A 13540-nucleotide genomic window follows, 5' to 3' on the forward strand; every position below is an offset into this window, starting at 1 on the left:
GGTTCCCATATTGGATGCCAGCACTGCAGGCGGCATCTTTACCCGCTACGCCACAGCGGTGACCCCTGCAAATTTTTTTTTTTTTTTTTTTAAAGATTCATGTATTTAGAAGGCTGTGTTACAGAGAGGCAGAGACACAGAGAGAGAGAGAGATCTTCCATACACTGGTCATTCCTCAAATAGCTGCAATGGCTGGAACTGGGCTGATCCAAAGCCGTGAGCCTTCTCCATGTCTCCCATGCGGGTCCAGGGGCCCAAGGACTTGGGCCATCTTCCACTGCTTTCCCAGGCCATGGCAGAGAGCTGGATCAGAAGAGGAGCAGCTGGGTCTTGAACTGGCACCCATATGGGATCCTGGCATCGCAGGTGGTAGCTTTACTGACAACGCCACTGTGCTGGACCCCGGGCCCCACGGTTTTGTTTTCTTAATACTATATTTTGAAATGCTACAGTTTAAGTTTCATGAAGTCTAACTTGTTGTTGTTTTCTTTTATGCCTGTGCCTTTGGTGTTTTATCTCAAGAATTGTTTGCCTAACCCAGAGTCTCAAAAGGTGTTCTGCAGTGTTTTGGTTCAGGAGTTTTCCTTGACAGAGTAAGCTCCTAGACTCAGGGCCATCTCTGGGTCCATCTCTGTGTATGGTCTGAGGTAAAGGTCTGTAAGTGTATATTTCGGGTATGGTTATCAGTTTACTCAGCATATTTAATAAAATGGCTGTTTTCTTCCCGTGGACTAGTGTGGACACTTTTGCTGAAAGTCCCTTGGCTACAAATGTCAGATTTTATCTCTGATTTCTCAGTTCTGTTCCACTGATGTCTAGATTTGTCTTTGGGCCACTCCCAGACTCATCTGAACTTTTTTAGGATTTTGTTTTACTTGTTTGAGAGGCAGACAGAGGTAAAGAGATCGTCCATCTTTTGGTTTGCTCCTCCAGATGTCTCAATGGCTGGGGTGGACCAAGCGAAGCCAGAAACAAGAAACTCCATCCAGGTCTCTCACTGGCATCTTCAGCTGCTTTCCAAGGCCCATTAGCAGGGAGCTGGATCAGAAGTGGACTAGCCGGGTCATAACCTGGCGCCCACGTGGGATGCCACCATTGTAGGCAGCAACTTAACCCGCCACATCACTAGTCCCCGCCCCCCCCTTACTGTCTTGATTCCTGCAGCTTCATAGTAAGTCTCAAAATCAGAGAGTGTTGTCTCTCTAGCATTGTTGCTGCTTTTCACACGTGTCTTTTTCATTTGTAGAGGTTCATTTGTTTATTTGAAAGGCAGAGTGACAGAGCTTCACCTGTGTCTCCCACGTGGGTAGCAGGGGCCCAAACACTCAGGCCACCCTGGCTGCTTTACCAGGCTTGTTAGCAGGGGACTGGATGAGAAGTGCAGCAGTGGGTCGTGCGCTGGCGCCCACATGGCATGCTACTGTCCCAGGCAGCAGCGGAACCTTGGTGCTGCCCCCGCCCCTTTGAAGATTTATTTTTTATTTATTTGAAAGACAGACTAACAGTTGGGAGCGAGAAAGAGAGATCTTACATCAGATAGTTCACTCCCCAAATGCCCACAAGAGTCAGGGCTGTGCCAGTCCAAAGCCAGGAGCCTGAAGCTGCATCTGAGTCTCCACATGGGTGGCAGGGGCCCAAGCACCTGGACCATCTTCTGCTGCCTCCCAGGCAGGACTGCAAGTGGAACAGCTGGAGCTGACTGGCACTCGTACGGTGCCGGCAGCTCGTAACAGAGGCTCGGCCAGTGTGCCACGCCAGCCCGTAGTTTACTCTTCCTCACACTGTGTGAATGTAATTGTTTCTCTTACTTTCATTTCTGGGTTGTCTCTTGCTGTTACTTGGTAAGGAAACTGAGTTTTATATTTTGTCTTGTATCCTGGGATCCAGCTATAAACCCTGATAGGGTTTTCTGTGGATTCTTTAATATTTTTGCGTTCAGAATCCTGCCTTGTGTGAGTAAGGAGTTTGCCTTCTTCCCGTCTCCGTGTGTTTACTGTCAGCCCTGTCGCTCTGGCTGGTGATGCTGATCTTCCCGTCTCCGTGTGTTTACTGTCAGCCCTGTCGCTCTGGCTGGTGATGCTGATCTTCCCGTCTCCGTGTGTTTACTGTCAGCCCTGTCGCTCTGGCTGGGTGATGCTGAGCGAAGGCGCTGAGAGCCGGTGTCCTTGTTTGCCGTCTGAGGGGCGGTGGCCAGTCTGTCTCCGTTGACGTCATGGGTGGTTTTTTCATAGCTGCTCTTTATCAGGTTAAATTGTTATCTGCTTCTAGTTGGTTGAGAATTTTTGCTCATGAAGGGATCCTAAACCTTTTTTGGAAGATTTATTTATGTATTTGCAAGGCAGATCCACGTAGGACGAGGCAGAGATCTTCCATCTACTGGGTTACTCCCCAGATGCTTGCAACAGCCAGGACTGGACCAGGCCTAAGCCAGTAGCCAGGGACACCATCCGGGTCTCCCACATGGGTGGCAGAGACCCAGGTTCTTGGACCATCACCTGCTGCCCTCCCTGGCACATTTGCAGGGAGCTGGATTAGAAGCAGAGCTGCTGGACTTGAACCAGCTCTCTAATGGACTGATGTTGCCAGCAGTGGCTTAACCGGCTGTGTAACATTGCCATCCCCCAAAACATTTTCCAATTCCACTTGGGTTTATTTTCGTTTTATCTTTAAAGATGTATTTATTTATCTGAAAGGTAGAGTTAGACATCTTCCAGCTGCTGGTCCACTTCCCAAATGACTGCAGCATCTCGGAGCCTGGACTCCTTCCAGGTCTCCCACGTGGGTGACAGTGCCCCAAGCGCTTGGCCATCTTCTGCTGCCTTCCCAGGCACGTTAGGGAGGAGGTGGCTCAGTGTGGCCTAGCGGGTAAAGCCGCCGCCTGCAGCGCCAGCATCCCATATGGGCGCCAGTTTGAGTCCTGGTTGCTCCACTTCTGATCCAGTTCTCTGCTGTGGCCTGGGAAAGCAGTGAAAGATGGCCAAGTCCTTGGGCCCCTGCACCCACGTGGGAGACCCAGAAGAGGCTCCTGGCTCCTGGCTTCAGACCAGCCAAGCTCTAGCTGTTGCAGCCATTTGAGGAGTGAACCAGCAGATGGAAGACACTTCTCCCCCGTACACACACATCTTTCTGTAACTCTTTCAAATAAATAAATAAAATCTTTAAAAAAAAAAAAGAAGAGAGAGAGAGAAAAGAAGTGGAGTATCTAGTACTGTGAACGGTACTTCTGTGGGATGCTTGGTTGCTGACTTAGCTGGCAGCGGCTTAACCTGCCGTGCCACAGTGCTGGCCCCCTGTGGTTGATTTTTTGACTCAGCGAGTTATTTAGAAGTGTGTTGCTCGATTTTAAATATTTACATGTTTCCCAGGTTTTTGTTTCGCTGTTGCTTTCTAATTTAATTATCTTGTGGTTTGAGAAGATACTTTGTATTATTTGTTTGAAAATCAGACACAGAGAGATAGAGAGCTCGCACTCGTCACTTCACCCCTCAGGTTTTCCCAGCACCCTGCCTGGGCCAGCCAGGAGCCAGGACCTCAGTTCTGGTCTCTCATGTGTTTGTCAGGAAGCCAGAGTCGGAGCGGAGTGAGGACGTGAACCAGGCGTCCAGCGTGGGGCATGGTAGCCCAAGTGGTGTCTAGCTGCTTTGCCAAACACCCACCCTGGATTTATTCTCCCTTGGCTGTGTTTCCCCCCGATTTGGCAAGTTTCAATTTTCTGCCTTCTCTTGGGATTCTGGATTGTTACCTCACGCCTGACTTCAGTGCTTCAAATGCACTTACGGTCACCTTGAACACACGTGTGAGCTCTGTGTGCCAGCGCCGGCGTCTGGGCCAGGGGCAGGTTCTGTTCATGAGTTTGTCAAGACAGAAACTACAGACAGAACTACAGAGAGAGGTAGACAGAGACAGAGAGGTCTTCCATCTGTTGGTTCACTCCCCAGATGGCTGCAGTGACCGGAGCTGAGCCGATCCTGTGCCAGGAGCCAGGAGCTTTCCCCAGGCCTCCTACGTGGGTGCAGGAGCCCAAGGACTTGGGCCATCCTCCACTGCCCTCCCAGGCACACTACCATGGAGCTGGGTCGGAAGTGGAGCAGCCGGGACTTGAACGATACCCATATGGGATGCCGGTGGGGCAGGCTGGGGCTTTAACTTGCTCCGTCATAGTGCTGGCCCTCACTGCCCGGTGGATTGGTGGGTTGGTTGGTTGGTTGGTTTTTGGACTGGTCTTTCCATGTCGTGCTGAAACCTGTTCTAGCCTCTCTGGAACCTGACGTCCATGCTGGGGCCGAAGTCTGGCGGGGCGGGGAGGGACGGGATGCGTATTTGTCTGGTTAGGGACTCCTGGGTCGGTGCTGGGAAACCTGTTTCCCTCAGTGTGTGCCACCTCTGTGTCTCAACAACAGCTCAAATGTTGTTGCTGTTTTGTGTTCTCTGTTAATTTTTTTAAATCTCGTCTCTCTGGGAGCAGGCTGCGTTTCTTCATAGTTCGGTGTTCACCTGGTGATGGGGCTGAGGCTGTGCCCAAGGCTCTGAGCCTGTCAGTCCTCCCTGTCCCGCAGACGGGCCGGCACGCACAGGGCTCCCACTCCGCGCTGTGCCACTTTCACATCTGCCCGGTAAGCACTTTGTGCTGGGCCTCGTCTGCTGAGTGTGTGCAGGCACCATGTGCCAAGGGCCTCACCTACAGTGCTGTCAGACAGCTGAGCCCTGGCTTCCCGCCCTGCCCTCCAGCAAGGCCTGCCCTGCAGCCGCAGCCGCAGCCGCAGCCGAGGGGGCCCCAGCAAAGACGCCCCAGACTCCTCCTCCTCGTCTCATTTACACTTGGACCGGCGTCGGGATTTGACGCTTCTCCCGCCGTAGCCGCCTTCGGTTGACTCCCAGGGCTCTGAGCTGGTCATGTTTGCCAATTTGGACCAGTTCTTCTTTTAGATTTATTTATTTGAAAGGGAGTGTTATAGAGAGGCAGAGGTCTTCTATCCCCTGGTTCACTCCCCAGCTGGCCACAACAGCTGGAGCTACACTAATCAGAAACCAGGAGCCAGGAGCTTCCTCCATGTCTCCCATGTGGGTGCAGGGGCCCAAGGACTTGGGCCATCTTCCACTGCTTCCCCAGGCCACAGCAGAGAGCTGGATCGGAAGTGAAGCAGCCAGGACTCCTGCCAGGCCCCATCTGGGATGCCAGCATTGTAAGCAGTGGCTTTACCCGCTAAGCCACAATGCTGGCTCTTGACCAGTTTTAAGGTCACATTTATTTATTTATTTATTTATTTTTGACAGGCAGAGTTAGACAGTGATAGAGAGAAAGGTCTTCCTTCTGTTGGTTCACTCCCCAAATGGCCACTACAGCCGGCGCAGCGCCGATCTAAAGCCAGGAGCCAGGTACTTATCCTGGTCTCCCAAGCGGGTGCAGGGCCCAAGCACTTGGGCCATCCTCCACTGCTCTTCCGGGCCACAGCAGAGAGCTGGCCTGGAAGAGGGGCAACCGGGACAGAATCCGGCGCCCCGACCGGGACTAGAACCCGGTGTGCCGGCGCTGCAGGCGGAGGATTAGCCTAGTGAGTTGTGGCGCTGGCCTTAAGGTCACTTTTAGAGAATTTTTTTTTACAGAAAGAGGCAGCTCTCTCCCACTGGGCCCTGTGGGCCAAGGCCAGAGGCAGGAGCTGGGAGCTGCATCTGGATCTCCCACGTGAGTGGCAGGGCCTAAGTGCTGGGCCATCACGGCTGCCTCCCTGTGTGTGCATTAGCAGGGAGCTGGAGTCAGGGGCAGAGCTGGGAATTGAACCCAGGCACTCTGAGGGGCGACAGCTTTGTTACAAAGATACTATTTCCGTTATTTGAAAGATCTTCCAGCTGTTGGTTCACTCCCTAAATGCCCACAACAGCCAACATTAGGCCAGGCTGAAGCCAGAAGCCAGGAGTTCCATCCAGGTCTCCCTGTTGGTGGCAGGGTGCGGGGATTTGAGCTGTCACTTGCTGCCTTCCAGGGTGTGCGTGAGCAGGAACCTGGATCAGAAGAGCTGGGCAGCTCACATTTCTGAAGAACAGGCAAAGTCGTGCATCTGTTTGATGGAGCTTTATAACAGTGCCCCCCACCAAGTCCCAGGCTCCTGGGCAATGAGAATTGAGAGTCACCGATTTGTGACTAATACTTACGAGGCACTAGTAGATACCACTGTGCTGCTGATTGTAGTTTTCTTTTTTTTTTTTTTTTTTTTGACAGGCAGAGTGGACAGTGAGAGAGAGAGACAGAGAGAAAGGTCTTCCTTTGCCGTTGGTTCACCCTCCAATGGCCGCCGCGGCCGGCGCGCTGCGGCCGGCGCACCGCGCTGATCCGATGGCAGGAGCCAGGAGCCAGGTGCTTTTCCTGGTCTCCCAAGCGGGTGCAGGGCCCAAGCACTTGGGCCATCCTCCACTGCACTCCCTGGCCACAGCAGAGGGCTGGCCTGGAAGAGCGGCAACCGGGACAGAATCCGGCGCCCCGACCGGGACTAGAACCCGGTGTGCCGGCGCCGCTAGGCGGAGGATTAGCCTAGTGAGCCGCGGCGCCGGCCTTGTAGTTTTCATATTTAATCTTCACAAAATCACATGAGATGGAAACTCCTCAGCGTATGTCACAAGTGAGTGAAATACACTTACTTGCTTAAAATGGGCCCGCTGGTCCAGGTGGAGCCAGGATTTGAGACTTAAACTCCCCTGGAAGTGTGGAGCTGCTGATGGAAGCAGCCAGGGCTGGGAAGTAGGAGATCAGTAAGTTCTTGATCCTACAGATCGTAATGGTAGTTGTTGTCACAGCTGTTACCTGAAGGTTGCCTTTGCTCCAAGTATTGTGTACTGAGCGTTTTCCTTCCGTGTTGCTCAGTCCCTACTCCACGGGCAGAAATCGTTTACCTGGGCTTTACGGCATCTGCTGCAAAGTCCTGTGAAGACAGCGACTGTGTGGCTCATTGCTGCATCTCTGGCTGCAGCTCTTTGCCCGACACAGGCAAGGTAGAGAGTGAGTGACCATCAAGGAGTGTCATTGATTCGAGGATCCAGCAACCTTCTGTTCCTTCAAGCCCTGCCAACTCTTACACGGAAAGAAACAAAGATCTATGCACAAAGGGACATTTTTGCTTCTGAAGTTGTGGGGACTGTCACTGGTTAATTGCAGAAGAGAAGGTCATGGCTCCTGCTGGAACATTCTGGAGTGTGGACAATGCTCAGGTTAGAATATAACCAAAGACAGCTATCATGTGTTCTCCCTGATTTGTGGTAACTAACAGTACAGCAAATGCAGTGTATGTGGGCAGAATTAACGTTCTGAGATTCGGTTATTGTTTAAAGCCCGTGCCCGTACTGTGGAGGAACAGCAGATTTTTCTTCTTGCCAGTTGTGGCATTCTTTACTTAGTGAGGGGTTAGGTTTGCGATCATAAAATAAACCGAGAGTGTGTCATTATAAAGATTAAATAGGAAGGAGACGGCGGGGTTGGGGGGTAGGCATGAGGGCCATTGTGCTCCTGAATCTATATATATGAGATACGTGACGTTTGTTTACCTTACATAAATAAAAAAGGGGGGCCGGGACTTGAACCAGGCGCTCTGATAGGGAACGCAGAGGTCCCGAGTCGCCACCTAACCGCTGTGCCTGACACCCCACCCCCATGTCGCTTTGGGAGGAGAGCATTTGCTGACCTCTGACCTCACAGTGCCTCCCCTATTTCAATTGCAGATAGTGTTATTCTTAGTTGGAAGTTTGTATTAGTAACTTCTTTTTTTCTGCCTGAAATGTTATCATTATCTTTTGTTTATTCCGGGTGATCTAGAAAATCAGTTGGTGATTCAGGAGAAATCTCATTGGAATTTGATTGGAATTACTTAACTGATTAGAGATTTTCTTTTAGGCTTTGTGGCAGTTCCTTTATCAGCAAGAAAAATAATTCCGTGTGCTGTTGTCTGCTTTATACAGGAATTCAAAAATGGTTTGGTATTGAGAAATGTGTTCATACGTATTTCATTCTATTTTTTAAAGACTTATTTATTTGAAAGGCTGAGTTAGGAAGGAGGGAGAGAGAGGAAAAATCTCCCGTCTGCTGGTTCTTCCCCTAAATGGCTGTAGCATCCTGGGCTGGGCGTGGGGGTCTGCTGGTTCTTCCCCTAAATGGCTGTAGCATCCTGGGCTGGGCGTGGGGGTCTGCTGTGGGGGTGCAGGGGCCCAAGCACGTGGCCCATCTGCTGCTGCTTTCCCAGGCCATAGCAGGGAGCTGGGTTGGACGTGGAGCAGCCGGGACTTTAACGCATATGGCGTGCTGTTGTAGCCAGCGGCTTGACCTGCTGCACAGCGCCGTCCCACGTTCACGTATAATTTATCACCCTGTCATGGGAAGTGCTAGTGTCATGTGCTCGGTCAGTTCGGAAGTCTTCTGATGAGTGACAGTGCTCGTATGTAACTTACAAGTCCTGTTGTCTCCACTGTTACGTACATTTCACATGTTGGGCCATGTCCGTGAAGCTGGATGTTAAATTGTGAGTAGTAAATTTTGACAGTTGGCTGCAAAGTGTTAAATATCCAAGTGAATGAAGTGAAAAATGGTGCCACGGCATCAGTAGTCAGGCACGGATTCTGTAAGTCCATTACCTAACGGGCTCAGACAGGCAGGGACTCGACTTCAGATAGCTATGAGAGAGCACAGAGTACCCCCAAGATACCCATTTTTGAAAAAAAAATTATTACTTGAGAGGCATAGTTACAGACAGAGGAGAGACAGAGAGGCCTTCCCTCCGCTGGTTCACTCCCCAAATGGCCACAACAGCTGGCACTGGGCCGATCCGAAGCCAGGAGCTTCTTCCAGGTCTCGCACGTGGATATAGGGGCCCAAGCACTTGGACCATCTTCCTCTGCTTTCCTAGGCCATAGCAGAGAACTGGATCAAATTAATAGGTTTATTTTATTTATTTAAAAGGCGGTGTTGGAGAGGGAGAGACAGACAAAAACCTCTTCTGTCCACTGGTTCATTCCCCGAATGGCCGCAACAGCCAGGACTGGGCCAGGCTGAAGCCAGGAGCCAGAAGCTTCTTCTGGGTCTCGCATGTGAGTGCAGGGGCCCACGTACTTGGGCCATCTTGTGCTTTCCCAGGCCATCAGCTGCATCAGAACTGCTGGGACTTGAACCAGCAGCCATACGGGATGTTGGTGCTGCAGGCAGATGCTTAACCTGCTGTGCCACAGTGCTGGACCCTCCCCCCAGGACACCCTAAGAAAAGTGCACAGAGCTTGTGCTGGGAAAACTGAACGTCATAGACGGAGCCGTTAAAGAAGGATGCAGGAGAGGCTGACACATTCCGACAGGAAGGGGGTCTGCGCAACAGTAGCGCCCTCTGCAGCGGCTCACGGGGGCACCCTGGGCCCACCTCTGGGGACCCGAGGTCACGTGGCCTTGTCTCTCGGGACAGCAGCGTCTCACCGGGGGCGCCCTGGGCCCACCTCTGGGGACCCGAGGTCACGTGGCCTTGTCTCGGGACAGCAGCGCCCTCTGCAGCGTCTCACAGGGGCCCCTGGGCCCACCTCTGGGGACCAGAGGTCACGTGGCCTTGTCTCGGGACAGCAGCGCCCTCTGCAGTGTCTCACCGGGGGCGCCCTGGGCCCACCTCTGGGGACCCGGGGTCACGTGGCCTTGTTTCTCGCAGGAGGAGGAGGAGGAGCAGCCGCAGCCGGCTCAGCCTCCCACCCTGCCCGTGGAGGAGAAGAAGAAGATTCCGGACCCAGACAGCGATGACGTCTCTGAGGTGGACGCCCGGCACATCATCGAGTAAGGCTCCCGACCCACTCCCCTCTGCTGCCGCGGCCGCCGTGGGGCCACCCATACCCGGAGCCTTTCCTTTTTAGGGATTTAACGTGGGGGATGCTTTCATTCACCTTGTTCCACGCCTGCTTAAGAGGCACACGTGGACGGACAGCTCGGAACCCTGTGCCTCCCGGCGAGACTGTCCAGTGCCGGGGTCCTCTCCCGAGCTCCGGCTGCGTTACCAAGCAGACCTGTGTGTTTGCTTTCACACTCAGAGCGCCGGGGCGGCCGTGGCAGGCCGCCCTCGTGTTTGCTGTGGGAAGCGCCGTCACGGCGCCCACGCTCCCTTCCTCTGCTTGGGGTGGCGTTAACAGAGGCCACTAGAGAGTGTAGAAGATGGAGGACACCAGTACGGCGGACGTAAAGGCAGCGCTCGAACAGAAGGAGACGCAGCCGAGCTGTCCCTAATCTGAGAGTGCAGTGTCCACGATGCCGGGAGCTCGGAACCCTCTGGGCGTCAGAGCGCTGCGCGTCTTCAGTGTCGGAATGCTCAGCCTGTGAAGCACTTCAGACCAGGGCCACTCTACCCGTACTTTTATTTATTTAGGATTTATTTATTTGAAAGAGTTATGCAGAGAGAGAAGGAGAGGCAGAGAGAGGTCTCCATCTGCTGGTTCACTCCTCAGCTGGCCTCAGTGGCAGGAGCTGCGTCAGTCCGCAGCCAGGAGCCAGGAGCCTCTTCCTGGTCTCCCACACGGGGGCAGGGGGCCAAGGACTTGGGCCCTCTTCCAGTGCTTGAGCTGGATTGGAAGTGAAGTAGCTAGGACTGGAACCGGCGCCCACATGGGGTGCTGGCGCTGCAGATGGCGGCTTTTACTCGCCGCACCATAGTGCCGGCCCCACAGAGTCACTTCTTAAAGAATTCAGTTAGGCCCCCAAAGTGTCGGACTGTAAATAATTCTGGTTATGCGTGAACTGTTTGCTGTCCGTCTGAACTGTGAGTGGGGAGGGTGAGTGTCCCTCGGGATGGGCCTCTGCTGGGCAGCCACATGTCTGAGCCTGACAGGGGACAGCCTCCGTCCTTCCAGCTGGGCTGGGGACCCACAGCCCCAGGACCCCGTTGTCAGGCCTCGCAGGTTGGCACTGACTGCCGGGCCTGGCCACAGACCGCCCAGCTGCACCTGCGCATGTCTACAGCACAGGCCCAGGTCACTAGGACCCAAAAGGCCACAGGGCTTGTGCCAGGGTGCCTTGTGGCAGTGGGGAGCGTTGTCCTTATGTGGTGCTTCCGTCTCGCTCCCAGGAACGCCAAGCAGGACGTCGACGACGAGTACGGCGTGTCCCAGGCCCTCGCCCGCGGCCTGCAGTCCTACTATGCTGTGGCCCACGCTGTCACAGAGAGGGTGGACAAGCAGTCGGCGCTCATGGTCAACGGCGTCCTCAAGCAGTACCAGGTGAGACTCGGCCTCCGCGGGCGCCGGCTTGCTCCTCTCCTGGAGCCTCAGTTTCCCTGGCCAGCAGATTTGGGATCCCTGAGGTTGAGTGCTGGGGGGAAGGACGCGCCCGTGACTCGGCGTCTGCCGGGGACTCGACACGGGCCAGGCAGGGCAGTGTGTGCGCCCTGCCTGTGAGTCCCGCACGGCACTGGCCGGAGCCCGCGTCTGGGCTGGGTGTGGGGGGGGGACCTGGCAGCCCTGGTCTGCAGCCTCTCCCTGCGGGACTCCTGTGAGGGCGGGAAGGCGACGGCTCTGACACCTGCAGGCCTGGTCTGGCACGTTCGGGGGCAGAGCCACTGCTGCCGTTCTCCGTGGCCTGCACCCCCACCTCATCCCCGGGTCTGGAAGAGGAACCCCAGCTGAGCAACACACCCGGTTTTCCGTTCGGCCGTGAGCCTCGTCCCCAGCTTTGCTTCACCTCCAGAGGCTAATGCAGTGAGCAGGGGGACGTGGCAGGGGCCAGCTCAGCCATACGGTTAGACTGGGCCCACCTGCGTCCGCCATCCGGCAGGACACGGTGGTAGCACACCCGGCCTCCTGCTCCGGCTGCTTGTCCAGGGGCTCCCAGCCTTGCAGGCCCCGGGCAGTCCTGACGAGCTGTCTGGGCCGCCATGCAGTGGCTCCTGGCCGCTCCGGCAACCCCGGCGCTTCCTGGCAGGCAGGTATCTGCAGGTGTGCTTGTGGCCGGCCTCGGCGGAGAGGGGTCGCCGAGAGGGAACGCAGGGACAGGCGGCCCCGTGCCCCAGCTGCCGCTGTCGTTGCAGATCAAGGGCCTGGAGTGGCTGGTGTCGCTGTACAACAACAACCTGAACGGCATCCTGGCCGACGAGATGGGGCTGGGCAAGACCATCCAGACCATCGCGCTCATCACGTACCTCATGGAGCACAAGCGCATCAACGGGCCCTTCCTCATCATCGTGCCTCTCTCGTGAGTGCCCCCGTGCGGCGCCAGCCAGCACAGGCCCCTCCTCGCCCTCGCCTCGCCCTCGCCCTCGCCCTCACCCTCACTCTCACTCTCACCCTTACCAGCCAGCGCAGGCCCCTCCTCGCCCTCGCCCTCGCCCTCACCCTCGCCCTCGCCCTCACCCTTGCCCTCACCCTCACCAGCCAGCGCAGGCCCCTCCTCACCCTCGCCCTCGCCCTCGCCCTCACCCTCACCCTCACCCTCACCCTCACCAGCCAGCGCAGGCCCCTCCTCGCCCTCGCCCTCGCCCTCGCCCTCGCCCTCGCCCTCGCCCTCGCCCTCACCCTCACCAGCCAGCACAGGCCCCTCCTCACCCTCACCCTCACCCTCACCAGCCAGCACAGGCCCCTCCTCACCCTCACCCTCGCCCTCGCCCTCACCCTCACCCTCACCCTCACTCTCACCCTCACCCTCACCCTCACCAGCCAGCGCAGGCCCCTCCTCACCCTCACCCTCGCCCTCGCCCTCACCCTCACCCTCACCCTCACCCTCACCCTCACCCTCACCCTCACCCTCACCAGACAGCGCAGGCCCCTCCTCACCCTCACCCTCGCCCTCGCCCTCACCCTCACCCTCACTCTCACCCTCACCCTCACCCTCACCAGCCAGCGCAGGCCCCTCCTCACCCTCACCCTCGCCCTCGCCCTCACCCTCACCCTCACTCTCACCCTCACCCTCACCCTCACCCTCACCCTCACCCTCACCAGACAGCGCAGGCCCCTCCTCACCCTCACCCTCGCCCTCGCCCTCACCCTCACCCTCACTCTCACCCTCACCCTCACCCTCACTCTCACCCTCACCCTCACCAGCCAGCACAGGCCCCTCCTCGCCCTCGCCCTCGCCCTCGCCCTCGCCCTCACCCTCACTCTCACCCTCACCCTCACCCTCACCAGCCAGCGCAGGCCCCTCCTCACCCTCACCCTCACCCTCACCCTCACCAGCCAGCGCAGGCCCCTCCTCGCCCTCGCCCTCGCCTCGCCCTCGCCCTCGCCCTCGCCCTCGCCCTCGCCCTCACCCTCACTCTCACTCTCACCCTCACCAGCCAGCGCAGGCCCCTCCTCACCCTCACCCTCACCCTCACCCTCACCCTTACCCTCACCAGCCAGCGCAGGCCCCTCCTCACCCTCACCCTCACCCTCACCCTCACCCTCACCCTCACCCTCACCAGCCAGCGCAGGCCCCTCCTCGCCCTCGCCCTCGCCCTCGCCCTCACCCTCACTCTCACCCTCACCCTCGCCCTCGCCCTCACCCTCACCCTCGCCCTCGCCCTCACCCTCACTCTCACCCTCACCAGCCAGCGCAGGCCCCTCCTCACCCTCG

General features: G+C 56.4%; 1 protein-coding gene across 22 annotated transcripts in view; it reads left to right on the top strand.

The window, feature by feature from the left end:
• The window catches only part of SMARCA4 (SWI/SNF related BAF chromatin remodeling complex subunit ATPase 4), a 90832-nt gene that overhangs the window by 36938 nt on the left and 40354 nt on the right, over window positions 1–13540 (top strand). For 14 of the 22 annotated variants that reach the window (XM_089316452.1, XM_089316451.1, XM_070059118.2 and 11 more), the window contains 3 exons: window positions 9663–9784; window positions 11064–11214; window positions 12021–12184. In XM_089316452.1, the coding sequence (XP_089172578.1) occupies window positions 9663–9784; window positions 11064–11214; window positions 12021–12184 (437 nt within the window). The remainder of the gene's footprint in view (window positions 1–9662; window positions 9785–11063; window positions 11215–12020; window positions 12185–13540) is intronic. The other 8 variants (XM_089316448.1, XM_089316444.1, XM_089316457.1 and 5 more) reach the window with 1 other exon arrangement.

Source organism: Oryctolagus cuniculus, chromosome 16 (genome assembly GCF_051225735.1).
Source record: "Oryctolagus cuniculus isolate XC-2025 breed Fujian yellow rabbit chromosome 16, ASM5122573v1, whole genome shotgun sequence".
NCBI lineage: Eukaryota > Metazoa > Chordata > Mammalia > Lagomorpha > Leporidae > Oryctolagus > Oryctolagus cuniculus.